General features: G+C 39.9%; 1 protein-coding gene across 4 annotated transcripts in view; it reads right to left on the reverse strand.

Annotated features, from left to right (window-relative positions):
- Positions 1-218: 218 nt before the first annotated feature.
- TMX3 (thioredoxin related transmembrane protein 3) overlaps positions 219-26,737 on the reverse strand; it is a 66,103-nt gene continuing 39,584 nt past the window's right edge. For 3 of the 4 annotated variants that reach the window (XM_054018019.1, XM_054018018.1, XM_054018021.1), the window contains 3 exons: positions 23,391-23,520; positions 22,065-22,133; positions 11,717-19,006 (listed from right to left, as the gene is read on the reverse strand). In XM_054018019.1, coding sequence (XP_053873994.1) covers positions 18,740-19,006; positions 22,065-22,133; positions 23,391-23,520 — 466 coding nt within the window. In that variant the 3' untranslated portion in view covers positions 11,717-18,739. Of the gene's footprint in view, positions 627-11,716; positions 19,007-22,064; positions 22,134-23,390; positions 23,521-26,737 lie in introns of those variants that run through there. The other variant, XM_054018020.1, reaches the window with a different exon arrangement.

A 26,737-nucleotide genomic window follows, 5' to 3' on the forward strand; every position in this document is an offset into this window, starting at 1 on the left:
TCTGTGAAGGATGTCAGTCCCAGCCAGCATACTTTGTGAACTAATAAAGATGAATTAAGTTTTCAGAAATAGACTTTTATTCCATACCCAGGCGAACAGACATTTATAACAGTTAAAAAAAACCTTAATAAAGGGATAAACTTTTGAAAGGGAAAGAACAGTCATTTCCATTTCACAAACACATACACCAACCGTGTCTTTCACAGGTCACTGTATGTGCAGCTGTGATTGCCTGTATTCTGCCTCAGGGTCGAGTGGTAGGGGTAGTGCAGTGCAGAATGTGGTGAGGGGAGGTGTGGAAAGGCGCCGAAATTCAATTCTCTACAGGCTGCCAAGGGAGGTGAGCACAGGACTGTTCAACCTGAAGATCAGCAAGAGTCTACAGCATATCTGTTTGCTGCTTGAGAAGTGCTAGCATCTCCTGCTGCACGTCTCTTTCCTTTTCTTGCGCCTTTCTACCCTCCGCTCTATCGCTGGCCATGCTGTCTGCGAGGGTGATCCTCCAAGCAGCAGAGGCTTGAAGGATCTCTTGAACAGGTTATCCCACATCCTCTTCCTTCACCTCCTTATCTGACTGAGCCACTCCGCTAGTGTGGATGGAGAGACCCTTAAGGCCACATTTCCAGCTGCAAAAGATACAATGCATAGAGGCACTATTGCAAGTATATTCATGAGAGAAATGGAAGCTTGGTATACTAAACTCCCTTTGATCCACAAACCGTGCAAGCACTGCATTCTCATTCCTCCCTGGGAAAGTGGAAACTAGGTCAAATTACGAAGGATGAATATAAACAAACAACACAAGCATGTAGGGACAAAATTAGAAAGGCCAAGGCACAAAATGATATTAAACTAGCTAGAGACATAAAGAGTAACAAGAAAACATTCTATAAATACATTAGAAGCAAGAGGAAAACCCAGGACAAGGCAGGCCCATTACTCAATGAGGGGAGAAAGAATAAAAGAAAGTATGGAAGTGGCAGAAGTGATAAATGACTTTTTTGTTAGGTTTTCACCAAAAAGTTTAGTAGCAATTCGACATCTCACAAAGTAAAGGTGAAAATGAGGTAGGATCTGAGCTTAAAATAGGGAAAGAACAAGTTAAAAATTACTTAGACAAGTTAGATGTTTTCAAGTCACCAGGGCCTGATGAAATATATCCTAGAATACTCACGCAGCTGACTGAGGAGATATCTGAGCCATTAGTAGTTATCTTTGAAATCTCATGGAAGAAGGGAGAGATCCCAAAGGGCTGAAAAAGGGAAATATACCACCAATCTATAAAAAATGGGAATAAGGACAACCCGGGGAATTACAGACTAGTCAGCTTAATTTCAGTATCTGGAAAGCTAATGGAGCAAATAATCAAGCAATCCATTTGCAAACACTTAGAAGATAATAAGGTGATAAGTAACAGTCAACATGGATTTCTCAAGAACAAATCATGTCAAAGCAACCTAATAGCTTTCTTTGACAAGGTAAAAAGCCTTGTGGATATGGAGGAAGTGGTAGATGAGATGTATCTTGACTTCAGTAATGCTTTTGGTATGGTCTTGCATGACCTTCTCATAAACAAACTAGGGAAATACAACGTAAATGGAGCTACTATAAAGTGGATGCATAACTGGTTGGAAAACCATTCCCAGAGTGTAGTTATCAGTGGTTCATAGACTAGCTGGAAGGGCATATCGAGTGCAGTCCTACAGGGATTGGTCCTGGTTCTGTTCAATATCTTCACCAATGATTTAGATAATGGCACAGAGAGTACACTTATAAAGTTTATGTACGATACCAAGCTGGGAGGGATTGCAAGTGCTAGGATTAAAATTCAAAATGATCTGGACAAACTGGAGAAATGGTCTTGTTAGGTCCAAGGAAAATGGAGTATAGAACAGGTTGTTTGGCCAGCTTAGCCAAAGTTAGGCTAACTGTAGTTGCTGGGCCATTCCTGTCTCTCTGTGAAACATGAGGACATGCTTGCTTGGGCTTCAAAGAATGAGATAAAGGGGGGGGGGCGTATTCTTGTACCAAATGTACTAGAAACGGTTTGTTTGGACATATGGAGACTTGCAGTCTTCACTCCCTGTTTCTGTTCTTAACTCCCTCCTTTCTCCTAGTTTCTGGTGCATGACGAAAAAGCTGATAAAAAGCTGCTGAGGCATCATGAACTGTTTGTACTGTCAAAGAACATAGATATGCATGAATATTAGAAGCTTTTAACTAGTAAAGAGGGGATTTAACTATGACGCGACGGAACTGTCTATATAATCTCACTAGTTATTGTAATCGTGGCTGGTTCTCTCTGGAGACGGGCCGCTCTCTATTGTTTTGTGCACTCTTCAATAAAGAGCTTGTGTTTGGACCTTGCTGGTGTTGCCTGTCTCTCTGCGGTCAGACAACGAACCGTGCCATCTGGGTTCGAGTCCCCGACAGTCTGATGTAAATAAGATGATATTCAATAAGGACAAATGCAAAGTACTCCACTTAGGAAGGAACAATCAGTTGCACACATACAAAATGGGAAATGACTGTGTAGGAAGGAGTACTGAGGAAAGGGATCCAGGGGTCATAGTGGATCACAAACTAAATATGAGTCAACAGTGTAACACTGTTGCAAAAAAAGCAAACATCATTCTGGGATGAATTAGCAGGAGTGTTATAAGTTACAAGTAATCCTTCTATTCTGCTCTGCACTTATAAGCCCTCAGCTGGAGTATTTTATCCAGTTTTGGGTGCCACATTGCAAGAAAATTGTGGTCAAATTAGAGAATGTCCAGAGAAGAGCAACAAAAATGATTAAAGGTCTAGAAAACATGACCTATTAGGAAAAACTGAAGAAAATTGGATTTGTTTAGTCTGCAGAAGATGAGGGAGGACATAACAGTTTTCAAGCACATAAAAGGTTTTTACAAGGAGGAGAGTGAAAAATTGTGCTTATTAACCTCCGAGGAGAGGACAAGAAGCCATATGCTTAAATTGCAGCAAGGGATGTTTAGGATGGACATTAGGAAAAAAATTCTGTCAGGCTAGTTAAACACCGGAACAAATTGCCTAGGGAGATTGTGGAATCTCCATCATTGGAGGTTTTTCAGAACAGGTTAAACAAACATCTGCCAAGAATGATCTAGTTATTACGTAGTCCTGCCTTGAGTGCAGGGAACTGGACTAGGGTTGGATTGCACAGAAGTCAAAAATAGGTCCTGGCTTACTGCGCAGCAGAATCCCTCTCCTGGTTGCCTTCCCCCATACTCTGCCTCCTCGCTGTTTGTGGTGGGGACCTATGACTCATGCTTCCCCAAAGTATCCACTGGGCTCTGGGGGGTGGTAGTGAGGTCTCATCTGAGGATGGCATGCAACTCTTTGTAAAAGTGGCACGTCTGCGGCTCCACACCTGAGCGATTCTTGGCCTCCCTCAGCTTCTGGTACGCCTGCTGCAGCTCCTTGGCTTCCACATGGCACTGCAGCTGGTCCCTCTTCTAGCCCTTCTCCTCCATGCCCCAAGTCATCTGCTCATAGATGTCCATGTTTCTACAGCTGGATCAGAGCTGTGCCTTCACAGCCTCTTCTCTCCACAGATCCAGGAGATCCAACACTTCCTGAGTAATCCAGGCAAGAGCACATCTGCAATGTGTAGCCAGCATGGTCAGCTGGGCAGTTGTTAGGTGTGCTCTCCAAGCTGGGCAACCTGAAAATTGAATTTCAAAAATTCACGGGGCTTTAAAGGGGAGGGGCGTGTGTCTGTGTACCTGGCCGCTAGGCAGCAGAGTTCAAAACGGTGACAGAGCAGTCAAGATGGGGCATTGTGGGACACCCTCTGGAGGTCACTAAAGTCAAGCTAAGTAATGCAGTGTCTACACTGGTGCTGTGTCGGCCTAAATGCTACACCTCTCATGGAGGTGGAATTATTAAATCAGCATAGCAGGTGAGTTACGTTGGTGGGAGTGAAGATTTAGTGTAGACACTTACAGAGTTAGGTTGACATAAGCTGCCTTGTTTCAGCCTAACTCTGTAGTGTAGACCAGGCCCAAGACTATACCCACTTATTCAGCTTGAAACTGGAGGTACAATATGTAATTGTCCACCTCCATTTTACAGCACAAGCCAATTCAAACCAATCAAAACCCTCTCATCTCCGGGACTAACTATATATTGTGATAGACTCAGACCAGTTGGGTACAGCAAAGTAGTAGACGGCAGATATACTGGCCACTGGATAAGCAGTTTTCTGTTCCCTGACTGACGAGAGTGGGGGCTGCTCCATGCTAGAGTGGACACATGACTCCAATTAGCCTGCAAAGAGTCAGGTGAGGCTGTTAAGCTAATGTGAACACCTGACTAATTAAGGCCCCTCTGATACTGTAAAAGGGCTCACTCTGGTCAGACCAGGGAGAGCCAAAGAGCCTGAGGAGAGGAAGTGCAGCTGAAGGGCTGGGTAATGAAGACACCCTCAAGCCACTGGAGAGGGAGCCCCAAGGTAAGGGTGAAGAAGGCGTTAAGAGAGAGAAGCGGGAGTGCTGTGGGGAAGTGGCCCAGGAAAGTGTAGCAGTTCTGGTGGTGCCAACAGCTGCTGCCACTAGGGTCCCTGGGCTGGAACCTGGAGTAGAGGGCGGAAGAGTAGAGTAGTGGAACCCGCCACTACAGAAACACGTCCTGGGAGGGGAAGACAGGCATCTGTCAGGACAGGAGGCTAAACTGTTCTTGAATAAGACTATAGGGACAGAGTCCGTGGGAGTTCTCTCACCAACCTCCTTGCTGGCTTATGATGAAAAGGGCTCAATAGACTGTAACCCTGGCCCTAGAGAGAGAAGGGCTACATGGAGGATCGCAATGAGCATAAACCGCCTGGAAGCGTGGGACCCACAGGGACAAGGTCGGAGCTCTGCCACAATATATATAATAAAACAGTGAAGTAAATAAACTCAGCTAGATGTAAACTACTTACTTGTTTAGAAAGCTAAAAGTCTAGGTGAACAATTTGAGGTCTTGCATCTGAGGTGTCCTAACATTGACCTTTCTGACAACTGTTGTGCTAACAGGTTTGCTCTCCGCTGGTTGGGGCTGACACATAATTATGGTTCACTGAAAGAATACTATGTTTCTGCACAGTACCTGGACTTCTGGGTGCTCAGTGGGAAGTTACAAAAAACATGGTTCTACTCAATAGCACTGATAGCTTTCCTCTTGATTATAATCACTTAAAATAGATAAAAACAAAAGCATGCTGTGTAGTGTAAAATCTAAAACCTACACTATTGCTGGAGTAGATCTATATTTAAGACAGGGTTATTTTTTTTTCTCTATTAAATGTTACCCATTCACCCTCTGCTGGAAATTTGCATTCTTTTAAAGTCTAAGATGGAATTATCTAAGAGCTTTCCAGCCACTTAGAGATAAGTTGAAAAAATTAAACACGCAAACAAAAATTGGTTAAGCAAAGATTTCAGTGCCAAATCTCTCAACTCAGCACCAAAATACTTTCCATCTTTGGTACTTATATAGCTCCAATCACCATAGTACCTGAGACCTCACTATCTTTAATAGTGTTTAACCCCAGAACAGCCCCGAGAGATAGGGAAGTAAGATTATCCATATTTTACAGATGGGGAACTGAAGCACAGGAAGGTTAAACAACTTTCCTAAGGTCACACAGGATGTTTGTGGCAGAACAGGGACTTAAACCCAGATCTCCCAAGTCCTAGGCTAGTGCCCTAATCCTTGGTCCATTCTTAAATACTTCTGCTGCTTTCCCAACCCATCATGAAATCCTCTTGGTATTTCTTAGTTCACAAAATATTTCAGAATAAGACAAAAATGATAACCTCACAAGCCATTACATTATACAACTTGTGGTAGCTGGGATGCAAATTAATGTTATTTCAGTCTAATGAGTGGTGATATTTGTCATATTACATATGGGTTAAACGCTACTCTCATTTTTGCTTTGCAGTTACCTTTTCATGCATAACTTAATTTATAAATTATTTTCTATTGAAGTATAACTCGGACATTTATGATAAACTTATTTTTGAATTATTTTTTTAAAAGTAAATATATCCATTTTGTTGACAAAAACAAAAAAAAATTTTGACTACTCCAAAGCTAAAATATCAGAGAGATTTTAATTTCATGCATTCTAAATATTATTTTGCATTTATATACAATCGTTATGGCAGATTTCAATATGTTTTTCAAAAAAATTGATGTGTACCACGAGGAGTCACTTCAAACCCCGCTGCAGTGCAGCCACCTCTAGTATGAAGTGTTGCAATGACGAAACAGTATACAGCAATACCACACAACTGTTTAGGAGCAAAACGAAGGAGGATACCATATTTATTTTAAATTGCAGGGACCATATAGATAGACAAAATGTAATTATACAGCTGTAATTTAGACAGGATATTGGGTTTAATATTCTGCCCTTAAATTTTAAAAAATATTGTGGGATATTTAATGGACCCCAGTTTTATGTTTCAATCAAAAGACAACACATGCAACATCATAGTACTCCTCTAGCACTATGTTAGAACTGACTCAGCACTGACTTGAAGGAAAGAAACCCCTTTCCGCACCATGATAGAATGATCCATGCTGAGATCCCCAGAGAGTTTTCTCACAAGCTCCTTCCCATGGATAATTCAGGAAGAGGGAGTAATCCAGGCCTTTTAATTCTTTTCCCGTAAGTCTAAAATCCATCAGATATTCATGTTTTTTTAAGGCAGAAGGGACTATTATGACCATTTAGTCTGTCCTCCTGCATAATATAAGCCACAGAATTTCACTATGTGATTCTTGCAATAACCCGTTAACTTCTGATTGAGATATAGAACATCTCTTTTAGGAAGACATCCTAACTTGATTTAAAGACTTCAAGTGATGGAGAATCCCCCTCATCCCGTAGTAAGTTGTACTTATGGGTAGATGTTACAGCCATACCAGCATCTTTACTAGCCTATATAGATACAGCATGTCTTCTCAATCAGTAGAAATCAAAACCATTTACATGATTGTCTCCTTGCACACTAGTGAGTCCCTGCTACGTATGATGGCATTTGGGTTTTTACAACATTGATTTTAATTAACTTACATGACAGAGCCATGTCCTGAAAGCACACTCTGGCATTAAAAGGCTGGCACACTCCAAATGGCCACTCAGAGAGAAAAAGTGGGTGAGGTACTTTCTTTTACTGGAACAACTTCTGTTGGTGAAAGAAAAGCTTTCAAGCTTACAGAGAGCTCTTTTTCATGTCAAACAGAGGCATGGATTCACTGTTCCTGATGAGCTGTGCTCCGCACAGGAAGGAGGCTGTCTTTACCATTATTTGTATTATGATAGCGCCTAGGAACCCCAATCAAGAATCAAGCCCCCATTTCACCTATGGTAAGCCAGCTTTCCTCTTCCCCTGTGATGGGAGCTGCTTGGGCCCGGCATCCAGTCTAAGAAAGCAGCCTCAAGGCTGCTGCTGCAACTCACAGTTGGCGGTGTATGATCCCAAAGAGCTTTTTGAGAAAGCTGTAGTGCAGTCACCCTCCAAGCACTTTCTGCCCTTCGCCCACGCATGATGTGTCAGAGGATGATGGCAAAAAGCCATTATATCAGCTCTTTGTTGCAAGGGGGATCCGTATATTCCCTGGCAGCCAGATCCACGGCCTTCACATTGCTGGAGAATCTACCCCAGAACACTGCATGCATGTCAGCATCCCCCAAAGGATTCACACCCTGCAAAATATCATCTAAATGCATTAAACACAGCCCTGGATTCTAGATGATAGTACAGGAAAGTTCTGCCCAGAGCCATTGCAGGCATAGTGAAAGCAAGCAGCACAGAATGTCATTTGGATGTGTGGAGAGGGGAAGAAAGGAACAGGCAACTGAAGAAAACAGCAAGCTGAGATGGGGCAGAAGGTGAACAGAATTAGCCAATAGTGAGGCACATCATAGACTACATTATAATTTTGAGCTACGGTATTCTGCCATATTCTACAATTCAATTATCATAGGCATCAAAGACAGACATGGGTAGTTGTGCCCAGTGGTTGGAGCCAAGGGTCAGAGCCAGAGTCAAATGCCAGAGCCAAGGGTCAGAGCCTAAATCAGAAATATGAGGCAAATGTCAGTGTAGGGTTACCTGCAATCAGGCAAGGCAGGGGCAAGGCTGGAATAAGGTAAGAGCCAGGCTAGAAACTATCTCAGCTGTGGGCGAATGCTTTGAGCAGCCTCTGAACTGCTGCTGGGCCCAAGAGATGGTCTGCTGAGCCTTTCCACAAATCAGGCAGTGTAGCCAATCAGGCAGAGCCTATTACAGACCAGCTGTGCTTGTTAGGTTGCCTGGAGACTGGCTCTGCTGTTTGACAATAAAGAATTTTTAGATCAGAGTCCTTCCACCACATCCCTCCCCCCCCCCCCCCCCCAAAAAAAAAAACCCCAGTCATTCAAGTTCTGTTACTGGAGGGCAGAGGGTACAGGCAGATCTTATTTTTGTTGACCAACTCATATATGAATCCTTCCTAAACCAATTTATTTTTCTTCTACCTCTCTTTATAGTTTATTAGTCTTATGATTTGCCTGCTCAAATTTAAGATCTAATTCACCATCTAGATAATAACTGTTGACACTGGTATCATCCCTCAAAACAGAAGGAAAATATTTCTTCCAGCTTTAGGTGGATATTGTAAAGCCCAGAGTTCATTTTAAGATTGGTAATTTTGTCAGACAACTTACTATATTACCTAACACCTATCTTTGGTTGAATGCATGTTGCGTGTCAAACACTCAAAACACTCAAAATTGTCATTAATTTAAACATTAACCATTCGGCATGAGTACATTTTATTTGTTAAATATGGTAACCCTAATACAGAGTATGTTGAAAACATTGCAAATATACTAACTAGGTTGTAAGATTGGGGCAGAGACTGTCATTGTTTTGCATTTGTACAGAGCCTAGCACAATGGGATCTTAGGTCATGATTGCGGGTGCTAGGTGTCACAGTAATACAAATAAATAATTATAATATTTATATAACTGGAAGGATTTTACTACTCATTGGTAAACAGCAGCCACAATCAATCTGCTTTTAAGTACTCCATCATGCTTTGAATATACTGGTATGTAAAAGTGGTATTCAGGAGGAAAAATGAATAGTTTTGCTTAGAGATGGGCATAGTACAGTACAGGTGTTTGCTTTCACATCCAAGCTTGCTAAAAAGTAGCACAAGTGGATCACTCCCACACCATGTGCTGAAGCTGGCAGTGGAGAAATTTGTAGGCAACAGGAAACCTGGGAGCTAGAACCAAATAGGTGCTCCAGAACACCAACGGTATCAAAATAAAGAAAAGTAGCAGTAAAACTAAACTTAAAAAGTGTGTGTGTGGAGGGAAACCCAAAGAATAAGAACCTGGGGGTGGAACAGAGAAGAGATAAATAACAGAAAGGGGGACAAAAGTGGAGACACACAAGTGACTTTTTGTTACAGAAACAGAAAGAACAAGAATAATGATTGTGCTCTGCTGGAACACATCACCCCTCCCCACCATGGGAATTTCATTGGTTTCAATACAAGGAGGGACGATCATGAATTCAACATTTTGATAAGCTGCTAGCCTATCATGCAATAAATTGCTTCACCTCAAATAGCCAAAGAAATGTTTTGACATGAAGGCAGCAAAATGTTTTCAACAAAGGGAAATTCATAAAGTTAGTGCCTGAGTCATAGATGGAAGGTGCTAGAGAAGAGCAAAAGATGATTCTCTTTTACTCAGTGTACTTTGTGCTTGGAAAACCCAAACCCTAGCTGTTTGGTATGTTTACACTGGCCAACAGACCATATTATGAACCATAGGATTTGGAAAACACTTAAGAATTTAACAAAGTTCCACAGCCCGGGCAAAAGCCCACTCTAGACAAGGTTTTGGATTTCAGTCAGTATTTACAACCACATTTTAAAAGATTATCCAATAGATATAGGCTGTCAATTAATCGCAGTTAACTCATGCAATTAACTCAAAAAATTAATCATGATTAAAAAAATTAATCGCGATTAATCACAATTTTAATCACATTGTTCAACAATACAATACCAATTGAAATTTATGAAATATTTTGGATTTTTTTTTACATTTTCAAATATATTGATTTTAATTACAACACTGAATACAAAGGCTGCCCACTTCTTATTTAGTGTGTCACCAGAAAGTGAGAAAAGGTGTTTGCATGGGACTTTTATAGACGGCATTGCAAGATATTTATGTGCCAGATATGCTAAACATTCTTATTCCCCTTCATTCTTTGGCCACCATTCCAGAGGCCATGCTTCCATGTTGATTACATTTGTTAAAAAAATAATGTGTTATTTAAATTTGTGACTGAACTCCTGGGAGGGGGGTGGGGGGTAAAATTGTATGTCTCTGGCTACATTTTACCCACATTCTGCTATATATTTCATGTTATAATAGTTTCGGATAATGACTCAGTACATGTTCATTTAAAAAAAAACACTTTTGCTGCCCATTTGACAAAATGCAAAGAAGGAACCAACGTGAGATTTCTAAAGATAGCTACAGCACTTGACCCAAAGTTTAAGAATCTGAAGTGCCTGCCAAAATTTGAGAAGGATCAGCATGGATGCATGTCATCTGGAATGATGGTTGAAGCATGAAGGGACATACGAATCCTTAGCGCACCTGGCATCTAAATATGTTGCAATGCCGGCTACAACAGTACCATGAGAACACCTGTTCTCACTTTCAGGTGACATTGTGAACAAGAAGCAGGCAGCATTATCTCCTGCAAATGTAAACCAACTTGTTTGTGTGAGCAATTGGCTGAACAAAAAATAGGACTGAGTGGACTTGTAGGCTCTAAAATTTTACATTGTTTTATTTTTGAATGCAGGTTTTTTTTTGTACATAATTCTACATTTGTAAGTTCAACTTTCATGATAAAGAGATTTCACTACAGTACTTGTATTAGGTGAATTGAAAAATACTCGTTTTTTACAGTGCAAAAATTTGTAATAAAAATATAAAGTGAGCACTGTACACTTTGTATTCTGTGTTATAATTGAAATCAATATATTTGAAAATGTAGAAAACATCCAAATGGTATATTACTGTTTAACAGTGTGATTTATCACAATTAGTTGTTTAATTGCTTGATAGCTCTATAATAGATATACAAAAGATAGTTAATGCCTGATGTGCTTTAAAATGTTGGGAGAAGCTGTGTTTTTTTGTGTAAGAGTTGTTAGATAATAATTAGCACTCCAAAAACATGGGATGTATAACTTCTTTCAGAACTGGTTTTAGAAAAAAAAGTTTCAAAATGTTATTTTAAAAGAGGATTAAATTAAAGCACTTCTGCTTCCTTTGGCTGAAGAAACACCTGTATGAGTTTGAGGAAAGCCGCGGACCATAAATTTAATATTTCATTTCCTAAGTGCATTTTTATACTGTTAGTTATATTGAATAACTCAAGAAGAGAAATAAGGAAGATGTCAATGGAAATAATTTAACGAGGAAGTTCAAAATGCAGGAGTAAGGTATCAGATTGGATCAAGCCAGTGTTCTCTTTGAGAGCAACCATGTAGATTTTCACAACAAGATAAGCACATTAGACACAGAATAAGGAATTTTATAGGAAATGCTGGCCCTTCAAAAATAATTTGTCCAACCATATACAATGCAGCATGACCAAAGAATAAAAGCCAGCAAAATCTTTTCAATTTCTTTATTGTAGGAAAACAAAGGCTTACACTTGACCTCAAAGGCAGCATTATTTCATTAATTCAAGAAGTTAGTACATTAAGTTATCTTCAGAAACCTTTAGAGAATGCATTCATTCAAGATAAAATAGCAAACCCTCTCCCCCTCTGAGTTTACTAAGTTCTTTACATGATCAAACGAAAATCCTTTCATTTTACACCACAAGCCTGTCTTTACCCATGTTTCAAGCTAAAAAGGGAATTTTAAATAGAAGAAGATTGTGTGTGGTTTTCCACATCCTAGGCGGACACAGCTGGGAGCACAGCCTGATGAAAATAGCAGTGCATTTAAAGCTTGGATTTCTGTAGGTTAGTACACATCTGGTTATCCTGACAATTCATAAAGTGACTGACAGACACATGCCCTTCTATTAACTCCAACTGATCAAACCACCAGAAATTTGGCAGTTTAATGTTACTTCCATACCAGGCACTAGTGAGTCCTATCCCTCATGGTGCATGTAGGTATCATCCCCAGGTTCCATCTCTCACTGGACCATTTCTCAACAAAGTGTTTGGCTACTATTGTAGCAACAGAAACTATTGATAAAAGACGACTATGGAAAATTAAGTCATATGGGGGTGGTGGTTAAAACTGAATTCTATGTAACAGCATTCTGGGGGAAGGGAGGGAGATTTTAAAAAATTCTAGATTTTTCTAAACACAACACAATGACCAGTGAAGTCCCAAAAAAGCCACTTTAATTTTTGACCTTGTACAAAATTATACATTCAGGCTCAAATAACTAACTGAAAAGACTGATATCTTAACTGAAACCTCCACAGCGGAATAAAAAGGCAGAATCACAAATAATGGATAAAGCAGCAAGATATTCCTCACTGCTCAGACTCATTCTGATTATTTAGCACTGAGTTGTGCCGGCATTGAAAGTTACTGGAAGCTCAAGTGGCCTGCTATTAAGTGAAATGTTTTGTAACATAACACAACTGCACCTGCACTATGTTTAAAGAAGTTTTGAAACAAAATATAAAGTAACTACAAGCATCTCACTCTTCAAATATAAGACAACTAAGACTAAAAGGTCTGGAAAGTCTTCCACAGCTTAAAAAAAAAGTGTTTAGAAAGATAACTCAATTTTCTATTTACAACCAAACTACCCAAATTTAAAATATATTTATTCTATTATAAATAGAAAGAGGAAATTCACATGGGGCAGGCCAAAAAAGCCATACTACACGCCTGCAATTTTTATATTTGATAAGTAAAAGTACTCATGTTTCTCTGTTCTACAGGAAGATATTCATTTCAAGCACGGACAGTAGGAGAATCTCTTTCCTAAAGAAAATGAAAATGCAGGATTCTAAATTTGTCAATTAGCACAGCTCAACGAAAACCAATGAGCTTTCTGAAAATAAGTTATTAATCTCCATGATGTACTCATCTTCCACTGCAAAGTCTCTCAAGTCAGGCATTTAGTTTGTTGTGTTCTGCACTGCAGCTTATGTACAAAGCCAGGTGTTACTAAACTATTTTAAAAGAAGAACCAACTTTCTTTTACAACAGAGAAAAGAATGCAGCAGTTGCTATCTCAAATTCAATTTACCTGCAGACTAATTCCAACACAAAATCTTCTATTTAAGATTATTCATATTTATATTTAGAAATATTTCTCTTAATTCAGTGTTATAGCATATAATATATTAAGTGATTAAATTGCCTTATACAGAAAACATTACTATATGTATTATATTATAATATGTCCTTTAAAAACATCAAAGCTAGAAAAGCTCATGGCTCACTATCCAACTGAATCTTATATAGCTTCAGTACTGAGAGAAAGAGCAGCATAAGTTTGGTGGCTATGGTAATCTCCATGGCATCAATGCCAACCAAAAAAACCAAAGGTTGTTCTGTGGCTTATCCCTTGAGATCTCAACTCTGGAGAAAATTTAGTCCCATTCGGTGTCATGGGGTTGTATTAAAAATGACTTTCATGGTTAAATAGCTCACGAAAATGCATTCCACTGACAAATATCCCTCTATCAGTGCTAACAATGGCTCCATTAACTTTCCTTCCACAGTCTACAACTTGTAGTCAAATGCTATTTCAAATGTAAGTATCAACACCAATCCGTGTTCAAAAATGTGTGTTTAAATAAAAATGTTTTTCTCTTTAAAAATAAGTCACAATCTACACTTAAGGCCTGGTCTACACTGGCAAGTTTTTTCACCAAAAGGCAGCTTTTGGCAACAAAACAGCAGAGGCGTACATACTGTAAAGCCACTTCTTGCCCCGAAACTCCTCAGTTGCAACGCTGATATAAAACCACCCCAATGAGAGTTTTAGGCCTTTTTGCGCTGAGACTTTAGCCCCTTCGTGCCAGTGTAGACACGGTGCTTGATTTTAGCGCTGTTACTGGCCTCCGGACGGTGTCCTACAATGCTCATCCTGACCACTCTGGTCGGCAGTTTCAACTCTGCTGCCCTGATGCCAGGTAAACAACATTCTGCTCCTCCCCCTTTAAAGCCCAGGGGATTTTGAAATTCCCCTTCCTGTTTGCTCGGCATGCAGAGCTCACATTGCATTTTCCCAGCTGACCATGGTGGCCCCACACAGAAAACCATCTCCTGCTTGGGCCACTGCAAAGCTACTGGATCTGATAAGTGTTTGGGGGGAGGAGGAGGCTGTCCAGTCCCAGCTGGGCCCCATCTGTAGCAATTTCGATACCTATGGTCAGATTGCACGCAGCTTGCATGAAAAGGGATATGACCAGGACACACTACAGGGTAGAGCAAAGGTGAAGGAGCGGAGGAACGCGTACCACAAGACAAGGGAGGCAAACTGTCGCTCCGTGCTGTGCTCCAGACCTGTCGTTTTTATAAGGTGTTGGACGTTATCCTAGGAGGCAAGCCCACCTCCACCACAAAAAACACCGTGGATACTTTGGCGGGTCTTGAGCCAGTGGGAAATGGACCTAACCCAGAGGAGGAGGTCATTGATGAAGTGGTGAAGGCTGAAGATGTGGAGCCAAATGATACGTCCAGTCAGGAGTTGTCCTCCACTCCAGTTGCTCTCTGGTGAGCCAGAAGTGGGAGAGAAGACCCCTGGTAAGTGGTTTTGCTTTGTGAAGTTCTGAAGTGGGTTGAGAGCAGAAAACTGGCTTTGCTTCTGTGTGCCGGGCATTTCCCCGCACAGTTAGGCAGTACGGTGGAACAGGGAGTTGATGCATGCCAAGATTTCATGGGAAACCTCCAGAGAGATCTCTAGGAAACTTTCCTGGAGGTACTCAGCAATCCTCTGCCGGAGGTTCCTTGGCAGAGCTGCTTTGTTCCTTCTCCCATTGAGAGAGACTTTCCCTCGCCACTCTGCAATTACTTGGACAGGAAGCGCCCAGGCAAGCAACACAGGGAACAGGGCGGAATCCGCATGCATGTAGCAGATCCACCCTTGCTTCCCTGCTTCCCCTCAGGAGTGAGATATCCATAGTGACCACCGCCTACGGAAAATGGTGGGAAAGTTTAGAGTGTTGCCCCCTATAAGTGCCCACGACATTTTCAGATTGCTTTTCTGCAATAAAAAAGGCCCCTGCCCCTGGGTTCACTCACCATTCATGGGGTCTTCTGCCTCATGTGTGCTTCCTAGGATCACTGAGAAAGTGATAGGTATGTTACCTGCAGTGTATTAATATTACTGTTTCAATGCTTTGTGTGTAGTTGACAATAGTGCTTCTGTTTATTGTTAATTATGCCTATCCAGACTTGACCTTGAGAACCAACCCCCCCTGCCCGCCCTCCCCCAACAGCAGCAGAGCATCTGCGCAAGATAAGGAAATGGCCGAGACGGACTAAGGAAGATATGTTCGAGGTGGTGCTGCAGCAGTCAGAGGCAGAAAACACTGAACGCAAGAAGTGGAGGGAAAGCGAAAAGCAGGAAAGACAAGAGAGGGATTCTTACAATAGGGATGCCACAGAGAGGCTGGAGTTCTGGACCGTCAAACGAACATGCTCCAGACTCTTGTAACACTGCAGACTGAGCAGATGCGTGGCCGCCTTCCCCTTTATCACATTCAGAACTCTTTCTCACGCACTCCCCAAACTATCTCTACACATTCCTTTGCACTTTCCTCAACACGCCACCCTCGCACACAGCTTTTCAAATGAAAGCTGGACCTATACTCAGCTATGAAAATCAGCCCCCTTCCTCTCCCCCCCTTGCCCAACAGCGTGCCTGTGTATGTGTGTCCATATGGTGTTGTGGTTTATTTGGCAATAAAAGCAAAGGTTTTGAATTATGAGCACTCTTTATTTGTTTCCATGCCAGGTATGATACCTCATGGCACCTGCAAGTCAACAAGCACTTTTATTAGTTCCTTACTAACTACAGGGGATTGGTCCTGCTTTGAGCAGGGGGTTGGACTAGATGACCTCCTGAGGTCCCTTCCAACCCTGATATTCTATGATTCTTACATTGAATCCTAGGTCTTAATCACAACTGCTTGCTAGCATATGAAATGTAATTAATCATTGCAGTCCCAAGCATAGCAACAAAATTACTGTTTTTCATCTTCGAAGTGTTGCCTCAAGGCATCCCTGATTCTTGTTACACCCCATAACAGCGCTGGTATCTGGCTGCTCAAAATCAGCAGTCAGGCATTCTGCCTTGGCAGTTCACCCCTGAGTAAACCATTCGCCCTTCCCAAATATTATGCAGCGAACAACAAGCAGCAATAACCATGGGAATATTTTCCTCATTCAAGTCTAACCTGCCATATAGGCATCACCAGTGCGTCTTTAATCGGCCAAACACACATTTAACAGTCATTCTGCCCCTACTCAGCCTGTTGAACTGCTCCTCACTGCTATCTAGGTTTCCCGTGTATGGCTTCATAAGCCATGGCATTAAGGGGTACGCTGGGTCTTCCAGGATCACTAAGGGCATTCTGACTTCCCCTACGGTGATATTCTGGTCTGGAAAGTAAGTCCCTGCTTGCAGCTTTTTGTACAGGCCAGTGTTCTTAAATATACATGCGCCGGGCATCTTTCTGGATCACTCCACGTTAATGTCAGTGAAACGCCAACAGTGATCCACAAGTGCCTGAAAAACCATGGAGAAGTATCCCTTCTGATTGATCACAAAGTGGTCTGGTGCCCGAATTGGAATATGCGTGCCATCTATCTTCCCTCAACGGTTAGAGAAACCCATTTCTGCAACACCATCCACAATTTCACACACACTGCCAAGAGTCACGGTCTTTCACAGCAGGATGCAATTAATGGCCTTGCACACTTGCATTAACACAGGCACAACAGTCGAGTTCCCCATTCCAAACTGGTTTCCGAGTCACCAGTTTCCACACTGCGATTGCCACGCGCTTCTCCACTGAGAGGGCAGCTCTCACTCGGGAGTCCTTGCGCGGCAGGGCTGGGGCGAGCTCAGCCCACAGTTCCAGGGCATCTGAAAGTTCTGCAGCCACTGTGCGTAATCTCAGACTTGCATAACGATGCAATCCCACCACTCTGTGCTAGTTGCCCGAGCCCAAAAGTGATGTTCCACTGTGTTCAGTTCCTCTGTGAATGTCAGAAACAATCTAATGTTGCTGCTTTGCATGTCGGACACCACGTCAGGCAATTGTGACTGCCACTGCCGTTATAACGCCACTGCCACTCGCGACGTGCTAATGAGAGCTAGCAGAGCAGTGGAGAGCAGTGCAGAATCCATTCCTGCAGATAGATGTGGCGGGGAAAGCAGAAAACAAGGGACATTGAAAAATGCCATGAACTGAAGACCGAATCACATGGAATACTGGGACAGAAAGCAGTACATCACGAGGCATTGAACCCTGACCCATATTGCGCCACGATCCCCTCCGCCTTCCCACAAGACCTAGCGGCAGAAGGGGGAGAGCTGCACTGTGGGATAGCTACCAACACTGCACTGCTCTCACTGGCGATGCAAGTGCCGCAAGAGTGAGCATGCTATCCCACCAGTGGAAGACAAGGTGAACACACAACAGCGGTTTTCTTTAAGGTCTTGGTGAAAAAATTCTTCCAGCGTAGACATAGCCTAAGATTATTGTGAATCATAAACCATTCAAAAAAAGTTTTGAAAAGGTATTTGGGTTAAAGACTGTCATTACAGATCTGTATGAGAGGATTAGCTGTCTGAGGATGCTTATATTTATTCTTCCACCATCAAGCTTCACCCAGATTTTTCAGAATCTGTAGATAATTTACACTAGGAAAAAAATAGTAAGTTTTACTTGTAAAGCCCAATCAGGACTGACTTTCCCATGACAAAACTTCTTTATAATGCAGTCCCCAAACAATATTTTCTTGTTTAAAATATTAGTTAGTAAGGAACTATTATAATAAATAACTCTCTCTTAGGTCTTGCATTTAACACAAGTTCTGTGGAAAACTGCCAGTAATTGATTTTAGTACTGCCATATAACAAAGCATTTCTGTAATTAATAACAAATTATCTTTAACTTTAAAACATAAAAAAGGTATTTCTTTCAAAATAATGTGCAGAAGCTAATATAAAAGTGTCTTTATGGAAAGCCCAAGCCATCTTTAGCCATCATAATTTCAAAGGGTCTGTAAGATTTACCTATTTCATTCTAAGCTTTCCTGCAATTTTTCCACTTCTGGAAAAGATGATCATATAAAAAGATGATCCTGATATATGTCAGCCACAACATTACTAGATCATCATGTGTAGCAAGGCCTATAGCATATTTTACCTGATTGTTGCCTGTGAACAAACAGTTTAGGAGCATTAATCTTCAGAGACAACACTCAGAATAATAAAATGTTAATCAAAAATAATTAAGAAAGCGTTCAGGTCCCCACCCTCCCCCCGACCGTATTTGATAAGAAGATTTGAATACATGCAAGTCAAAACTAGCAAAATACAGACAAAAGGTCCTCTTCTGTGAAGATCATCATTAAATGACTGACTTCAATAAATAAGGCTATTTTGAAATTCTACAGAATCCTTTAAACTAGGCAACTTAGTCTTGTTTCTTATCAAATATATGTTTCTGTCCATGTTCTCCATCTGAAATTTCTGCAGATTTTTCTTTGTTTTCCTGCTCTTGTTCTTCCTCACTGCCTTCATCTGTAAGTTCCCTATCTCCAGTTTCTTTTTTAGATGTCTCATTTTCCTCTACACCTCCAAAGCTGTCAACTGTGCAGATTCCATAACACATGATGCTGATGACACCCAGTGGCAGACCAAAGAGAAAGCAGCCCAGAAGTGGAGAACTCTTGAATACAGACTGTTGAAATATAATTTGAAGTCAAAAGCACTTTAGGGGATATTTAAGATACCTTACAGCATTTCTTACAAGTTTCACTGTATTTATTTCTAAAAACCCTAATAGATGAAATCAGTTTTCTTGGAAAAGGTGTAAGAGCCATTATGCCAATGCTGTTTTTAACTTGTGAAAATCTTTGAACCTGAAGAGAAACGGTTTCGCTGGGAAGCTGAAAAGTAGTATAAGAACTATGTATTTTGTAATTTGAAAAGAGGCATGAGAAATTGCTGAGTTAAATATTGAGACCTTAAAAACACACTGAAGTTTGAAACGTACCAGTAGTAGCACCTAATACTAAAGTTGCCTGACACTTCCCATTAAATGACCCTGTCTTTATTTACTTTGCCAAACTTTAATTGTTTGGGGCTGAAATTTTCAAAGCCAGGTGTATGCTGATTTTTATATATTACTTTTACACACACACACACACACACACACACACACACACACAATCAGCCTGAGACAGACACTTGGCATTGAAAATATATACATTATATATAAAGAGATATAGATATATAAATTTTATCCAAAACAGTTCAGATATTTCTGAGAATGAGGCTAGGGAAAGTAACATTTTTATGTGTTAAAAGAATTCTGGCAATCTTTTCTTTGGAAAGCTCTAGTGCCCCAGGCTTTAGAGCAGGGACTAGATACTTGGCAAGAAGGTGGCCTTTGTGCAGAGATGGTCTTTTAACATAGCCAGGAAAATCTGTCCACATTTGGCCAAGTTGTAAGCCTACCTCAGTTAGTACAAGCTCAGTAGAGACTTGCTAGAGTTTACCAACTAAAATCTCAAAGATTCCATCCTCACTAAGCATGCTCGAGCATGCTCCCAGTTAGTTTTTTTCCCAACGTTGGAAGTTATGCAGTAAATGAAGCAGGGGAGAGGAAGAAAAAGGATGGTCTCATGGTTTAGGCCATTGAATGTTGCTTTTGAGAACTGGATTCTATCCCTGCCTCTGACACAGACTTCCTATTTTATGCTAGGCAAGTCATTTAAACCAACTTTTCATGGGTGGGCACTAATTGAGTGTTTCTAATTTTAGAGATATCGGACTTGAAATGTTTGGTATGATTTGAAAAAGTGCGGAGCACTCTCAGCTGCAACTGAACTTAGAGAAGGCTGTGTTTGGAACATATGAAGTGCTACATAATTTTAAATACTCTGGAAATCAGGTCCCAGGTGTCTTAAATCAGGCACTCTAAACTAGTGGATAGCTTTGACCTTAATCTCTCTGTGCCATCTGTAAAACGGTGAGAGGAGTTATTTAAGTTAAGAGCCAATGTGGGCACAAGAACAAATGGATATAAAATGGCTATCAACAAGTTTAGGCTTGAAATTAGATGAAGGTTTCAAAACATCAGAGGAGTGAAGATCTGGAACAGCAATCAAAGAGCAGGGGAGGAAGCAAAAAACCTAACTGGCTTCAAGACTGAGCTTGATAAGTTTATGGACAGATTCGTATGATGAGACTGCCTACGATAACAAGTGACCCATCTCAGGCTGTTAGTAAATATGTCCAACTGCCAGAGATGGGACACTAAAGGAGGGCTCTGAATTATTACCGTGAATTCTTTCACAGGTGTCTGGGTGGTGGATCTCGCTGACATGCTCAGGGTTTAACTGATCACCATATTTGGGGTCGGGAAGGAATCCTCCCCTCCCCGCACCCACAGGTCAGATTGGCAGAGACCCTTTGGGGTTTTTGCTTTCCTCTGCAGCATGGGGCACAGGTCAATAGAGTAAATGGTGGATTCTCCGTAACTTGAAGTCTTTAAATAGTGATTTAAAGACATCAATAACTCAGCGGTTATGGTCTATTACAGCAGTGGGTGGCTGAGTCAGATGACGTGCAAGAAGTCAGACGATGATCATGATCTTCCCTTCTTATCTTAAAGTCTGAGAGTATCTCACAGGGGAGTTGGGAAGACAGAGTAATTAAAGTTTGTGAAACACGCAAAAACTGTAGTGATGAGCACCATATAAAAGCCTATGCAAAAATTAATAATTTGTCTTCAGAGCAGGGAGCAAATAATATGCAGTAAATATGGTCGGGGGGGAGGGGGAGGAAGGGGAGACACTGAACAGGAAAAAAAACAAACAAAATACTGAATAGCTGCTAATTAAGTGAGCGCAGTCCATGCTGTGAACTGAATCAGGGTTCCTCTGGGGAAAAAAAATAGTTTGTGATTATGTAATTAAAGACAGTATCCTGAGGTGTACGCATAAGGGGGATAAATTAAAGTCTCTCAGAGGCAACTTTAATACTGATATTTCCTAACTTTTAAGTGCTTAACTTTGCAACCTTAATATGTTCTTTTAATGTAGTTTTTTGTGTTTAATTTATTATAAGATATTCTTGCTTGTCTGTAGTGGGGGGAAAATGGTTTTAGCCAATTTTTTCCACCAAGGTCTGTTAACCTTAATTGACCTATAAAAAGAAGGGAAACCTCTCCCAACATGCATACATTTACACAACAGATATTCAGTACCTCAACTGGACCTTTTCTAAGCAAAAAATAAGACTAGTAACCTAAAATACACCTTTAAAACGTCACTAAGTATAGTATTTTCTCCCATTATGCCTTAACTGAATGGACTGACAGTAACATTTTTCAGTGTAGGTAGGTTCCATAACTGTCAGTAAATGGGTTCCAGAAGTGTCAGAAACAAAGCTTTTGAACAGCTTTTGAATCCTCCAGTGCTATGCCTTTTAACTTGACCTTATTCATTTTAATTAACAAAAAGGAAACTGTCCATCATATTTCTGATACCAAATATTCAACATTTCAGTACTCTGTAAAATATATTTCAAAACCATTTATAGAATTTTCTTTTATCGTTTGAAGGTATTTTTTTTTTAAATCCAGAATGTGTATAATTACTGGGAATATATTCAGTGACTTAAGTACAGGTATTTTTGACTCTCTTTTTTTAAAAGGCACACAAGTCTTTTTGAACTTGAAAATATGATGCTATTCTACTTTGTATTCCAACTGCATGTGAGGTTTTACTTACCATTACAGTAGACTTGGCATCATAAATTATTCTCTTGATTCGTTGCAGAAACCCATCACCACCTTGTGCCTAAAATTTCGAAGGAAACAGGTATCAAAATAATCAGTGCTGTTCAGTAAAATTTTATAATAAGTTCACATTTTATGTTTCATTTGCCTCCCTAATTTATGCAGCCTTTAGTCACTCCAAAAGGCTTTCGCAGTACCTGTTTTTCCTCGGGAAAAGAACAGATATTAGGGGTTGACATTCTTGTACCTCATGATGCTCAGTCATTTTTCAAATTCTTCCAAAAGTAGATGTTTCAATAATCTCTTGAAAGACTGACATTCTCACTTCACTCAAAGATCATTTTGCTTTAACTTAACGGGGTCAACTGCTGCAGCAGTACTGGTATTCTTCACCATCTCCTCTACCACATACTGATATTGATTACTTACCAGTTCAACTAACTTATCAATACAGAGCCACTCACTTTTCATTCCCCCTCTGGAAGATTGATCATCGTTCATGCTTATGGGCCATATGCATGCTTCCTCAAGGATTTAAACCTTGAGGATAACGTTATAAGAAGTTGAGATGCCCAGACTTCACTCCCTGGTTCCTTCCACTAAATCAATTTGCAAAAGAAACTCTGAAGAAGTGGAAAGGAAGGTAGAAAGCATGAATCTATGTGTAGCAGTCTAAGAAGTAACCTCTTCTTCCTCTGAGTATTTTCAGTGAATTTCACAAGAGTGGAAACTAACATTAACAACTATTGAACAAGCTGGGTCTGATGACAGCTATTTAAATAGAGATTGGCAGTCTGCTCTCCTGAACTCAGCATCTGATAGCCACCAAGATAGGGCCTGTAATTAGAGCTGGTCAGAAATTTTCTGTTGGAATGATTTTCTGATGGAAAATACAGTTTCCACAAAATTGAAATTTTCCATGGGAGTGGAGTCTAAGAATTACATATTTCGAATTAGAAAACATTAAACTACAATTCTAAGTAAACATGACACAGGAAAGTAAGGATGACCTAGAGAGAAGTAGTGGCCACAGCTTATTAAATAAACATACGCCTAAAGTTCAGATCTGGGAGAGAATATATGTAAATCCAACAGTAACTGCTTTTTCAGGGGTATACAAAGCAGTGCCAAGGACACATGCACAATTTAGGAATGTGGATATATAATGAGAATACACTAAGGAGAACCAAACAGGTAATGCACACTTATCTGCATTACAATTAAAAGTGGCCAAATGAATTTTTCTGCTTTTAACTGTACAGGGAATAAAAGCTAACAGTTGATTAAAAAAAAAAACAGATCAAAGTGGGAGACTTACTTCGACTGTACCATCTAAGATGTTATTAATGAACTGAACCAGGTCTTCGGTACTCTCAATGCGTCTATCTGGTAGAAAATACTGTTGGTTGGAAGTGTTCAATACGACAACAGTGGGGATTGTCAAGTCACTGAAAATGTTAAGTCAAACAGATAAACTCAAAGAAACAATATAAACTAAGAATTTTCAGAGCATTTAACAGGAAGTGCAATATTAAATGTTCTGCTAAAGAACTATACAGACAAAAGGAAAGTAAATTTTATGTGCCCATCTTGAGATATCCACCTCAAGTCATTCAGACAAAACCACCACTATCTTTATGGTACAGGTGAAAGAGTTGTTTCACTGACCCAATTTAAAAATAATGTACTCCTTAGCATCAATATTTTGATGAGGCTATTGAAGTCTATGCTATTCTATATGTGTTCTTATACTGCATGCATGACCTGACTCCATGAATGCCGTACTGGAAAAAATCAGATTTTTGAACCAAATACATACAATATAAACAAAAAGGGGAAAAGCTTACTTTTAATTCCACAGATCTGATGTGTGTTTCAATACTTGTATACCTCATGAGTTTAGGACATTCTTGTGTTAAGCAGTTAAGCAGTAGCTATTCTGCAAAATGCTATAGCAGACATAACCAATTAGTTGAGCTCTGATATAGTAGACAGCCTTGTGTTTCAAAAGCATATGGCCCCAATTCAAAAAAGCACTTAACTATATGCATGACTAAGTGTTCTTTAACTGGGGGCACACAATTTAAACCCATATACATGAGCTTTTGCTTGACCAGGAGAGTAGGAGCTCTGTTAAACTTCTTAAAAGTCACATATCAACAATGTAATTATATTTATCCTAGACACAAGAGGTGAGCTACAGATGCCTGTTAAAGGCTTCAAACTATTCATGTTACTTTGTCATTATGATTTAACAAATACACAGAACCTTTAATTAGAGACATTTATTGTTACACCAAAACACACCTCAACTCAAAACTTGAAAAGCAAAAAAATAGTAAGTTAAGGAAAAAGTCTCCTACTTCCTTGCCTCTCTTATATTGACTATAAACACTGTCAATAACACTCATGTTATAAGGCTTTCACTCCAATCTCCAAAAGACTCTGAAAAGCAATACATATTCCGATTTCATCAAACTCATACTGTAGCACAAAATCTTAACGGCAACCTCAGATGCTCCTTGTATCAACAGGTTGGCATAGCTGACACATTCCACACATTTGGGACATATTCTACTTTAACACTGATGAGGTCAACCTTCACTATGGAGTTGTAATTAGTGATTCTACAATAAGACTAAAAAATTAGTTAAAAGAGCAAATGCTAATTCAATACTTTCCTTTAAAAAAACTAGGAAGGAAGCAATTATAAATTCTCTCCAATATAAAGAGATTCCCTGAATATTATAAATTTACATTTTGACATATGAGTGTTTTGGGCATGACAGTAGAATAATTATAAAATTTTGGAGGTTAATCAAAAATGTTAACTAGAAGTTTAAAAGTTCAACCCTAAAACAGTGGAATTTTCTGGACGGCCAGCAAACTGAATTCCACAGAAGGCATATGGTATGTGTCCATGCTCTTCCAACTTTCAAGTGTAAAGCATGGTGATATGCTAAAAAGCTAAAACCTGTTACAAAAATGCCAATGAAGAAGACATATATAGCAGGAATTTGAAGTATTTCAACTCTTGGAGAACTCTCCTGCTTGCAGCATGTGATAATTTCTAAATATGGCTTTCCCCAGAGATTCCTTTTCTCCACTGGGTACTCTTTTTGTTTGTTAAGTGCATCAAGAGGTGTACGCAACAGGAGCCCAGCAACAAAATATAATGTAGTTAGTTGTGTAGAGTGCCAAGTTGCAAATTATCCCCACACAAAGAATTGTGAAGGAAAAAACAAAAACAGAATTAAAAAAAAAAAAAAGAAAGTCTGCTTTCTACCCACACAACAGTGACAACTCTTGCTACTGTTACACTGAAGCTTAAAATTGTACTTTAGACTAGGAACATCTAATTTTCTCTTTAACTGATTTATTTATTTATTTTACCGGTACTCCTTTTTATACTGTCTTTTGAAAAAAAAAATCTACAAAAGTCTGTCCCCGTCAGGAAAAAAAGCTGGAGGAAAGACCTAATATACCCACCACTCCCCCACCTCTTTTTTCGGGGGGGGGTTGGGGGGGGGGAAGAATAATTTTTTAAGAGTGATCTATTGCTCCCCTGCTCCATCAGGTTTTTAAGGCCTCCCAACAAACCCTTTCCAATTTTTCCTTGTTTTAGTACTTCTCTATTCCAAAACCTGATGTGTCAAACAACATGTTGGCAGAAGAACTGGATTACACTCCCTTTAAATCATGACATTGTGGTTAGCCAGCCAGGGTGTGGGGAAGCAATTAACATTAAGCAATTTAAGTGTAGTACTACAGGACTGATTGAGATACTTATACAGCATATAAGCCATCCAGGGACTAAAAATATCTTGTCCAAAAAAACTCAATTGTATGTACTGCAGTAAAAAGCCACCTTTTACATATAAAAATATACAAATATATAAATAACCAGATAGACTCTCATTTTGCCAAAAGCTGAGCACTTAAAAAAAAAGGGTACTCTAAAAGATGTTTTGACTTTCAGTGTTGTTGAGCACTTAGAGCACCCACTGAAGTCAATGGAAACTCTCAGAGGTGTTGAACACCCACAATCAGCACACTAAGTAGTATTCTTCCTACTCAAAAAAAAAAAAAAAAAAAAAAAAAAAAAAAATGATATCGTCCCAAGTTGGTAACATTCTGACAAAAATCAATCCAGCCATCTTTTAAAGGAGACAGACTGCTAACCAGTATAACTCCCTAACGATCATAGTGCAATTCAAGTTGATACACCTATCCTAACATAAAGCATAAAAATACTATAACAATCTCCCACCCCTGGAAAAAAAGTGATTTTTCAAGCATTATACAAATATGCTATCCTTTATGAAGGATGTAAAGATGTTTCTAAATGTTTCCACAGTAGTATAAAACAGCAGGTTACGTGGACCGGAAAGTAGTATCTTACAGTTTTACATTGTTCTACTGACTTTCAGTTGCTGCCATCTGGTGGAAAACAGATGGAACTAAAAGTACAGTGTCCTGGTGCCAGTTCTTAAAGTGTCATAAATATTCTATCTTTATTACTTATATAATGCAGAAAAACATTGTAGTTTATGAGATTCACAACTTTGAAATATATACATATTTCAGTGTAAAAAAGTCTCAAACATAGTTTGGTCATAAAAACTTTCCATACTGGAACTTATAAAGATAGGGCACTTTTACAGG

Source organism: Malaclemys terrapin, chromosome 2 (genome assembly GCF_027887155.1).
Source record: "Malaclemys terrapin pileata isolate rMalTer1 chromosome 2, rMalTer1.hap1, whole genome shotgun sequence".
In the NCBI taxonomy this organism is placed as follows: domain Eukaryota; kingdom Metazoa; phylum Chordata; order Testudines; family Emydidae; genus Malaclemys; species Malaclemys terrapin.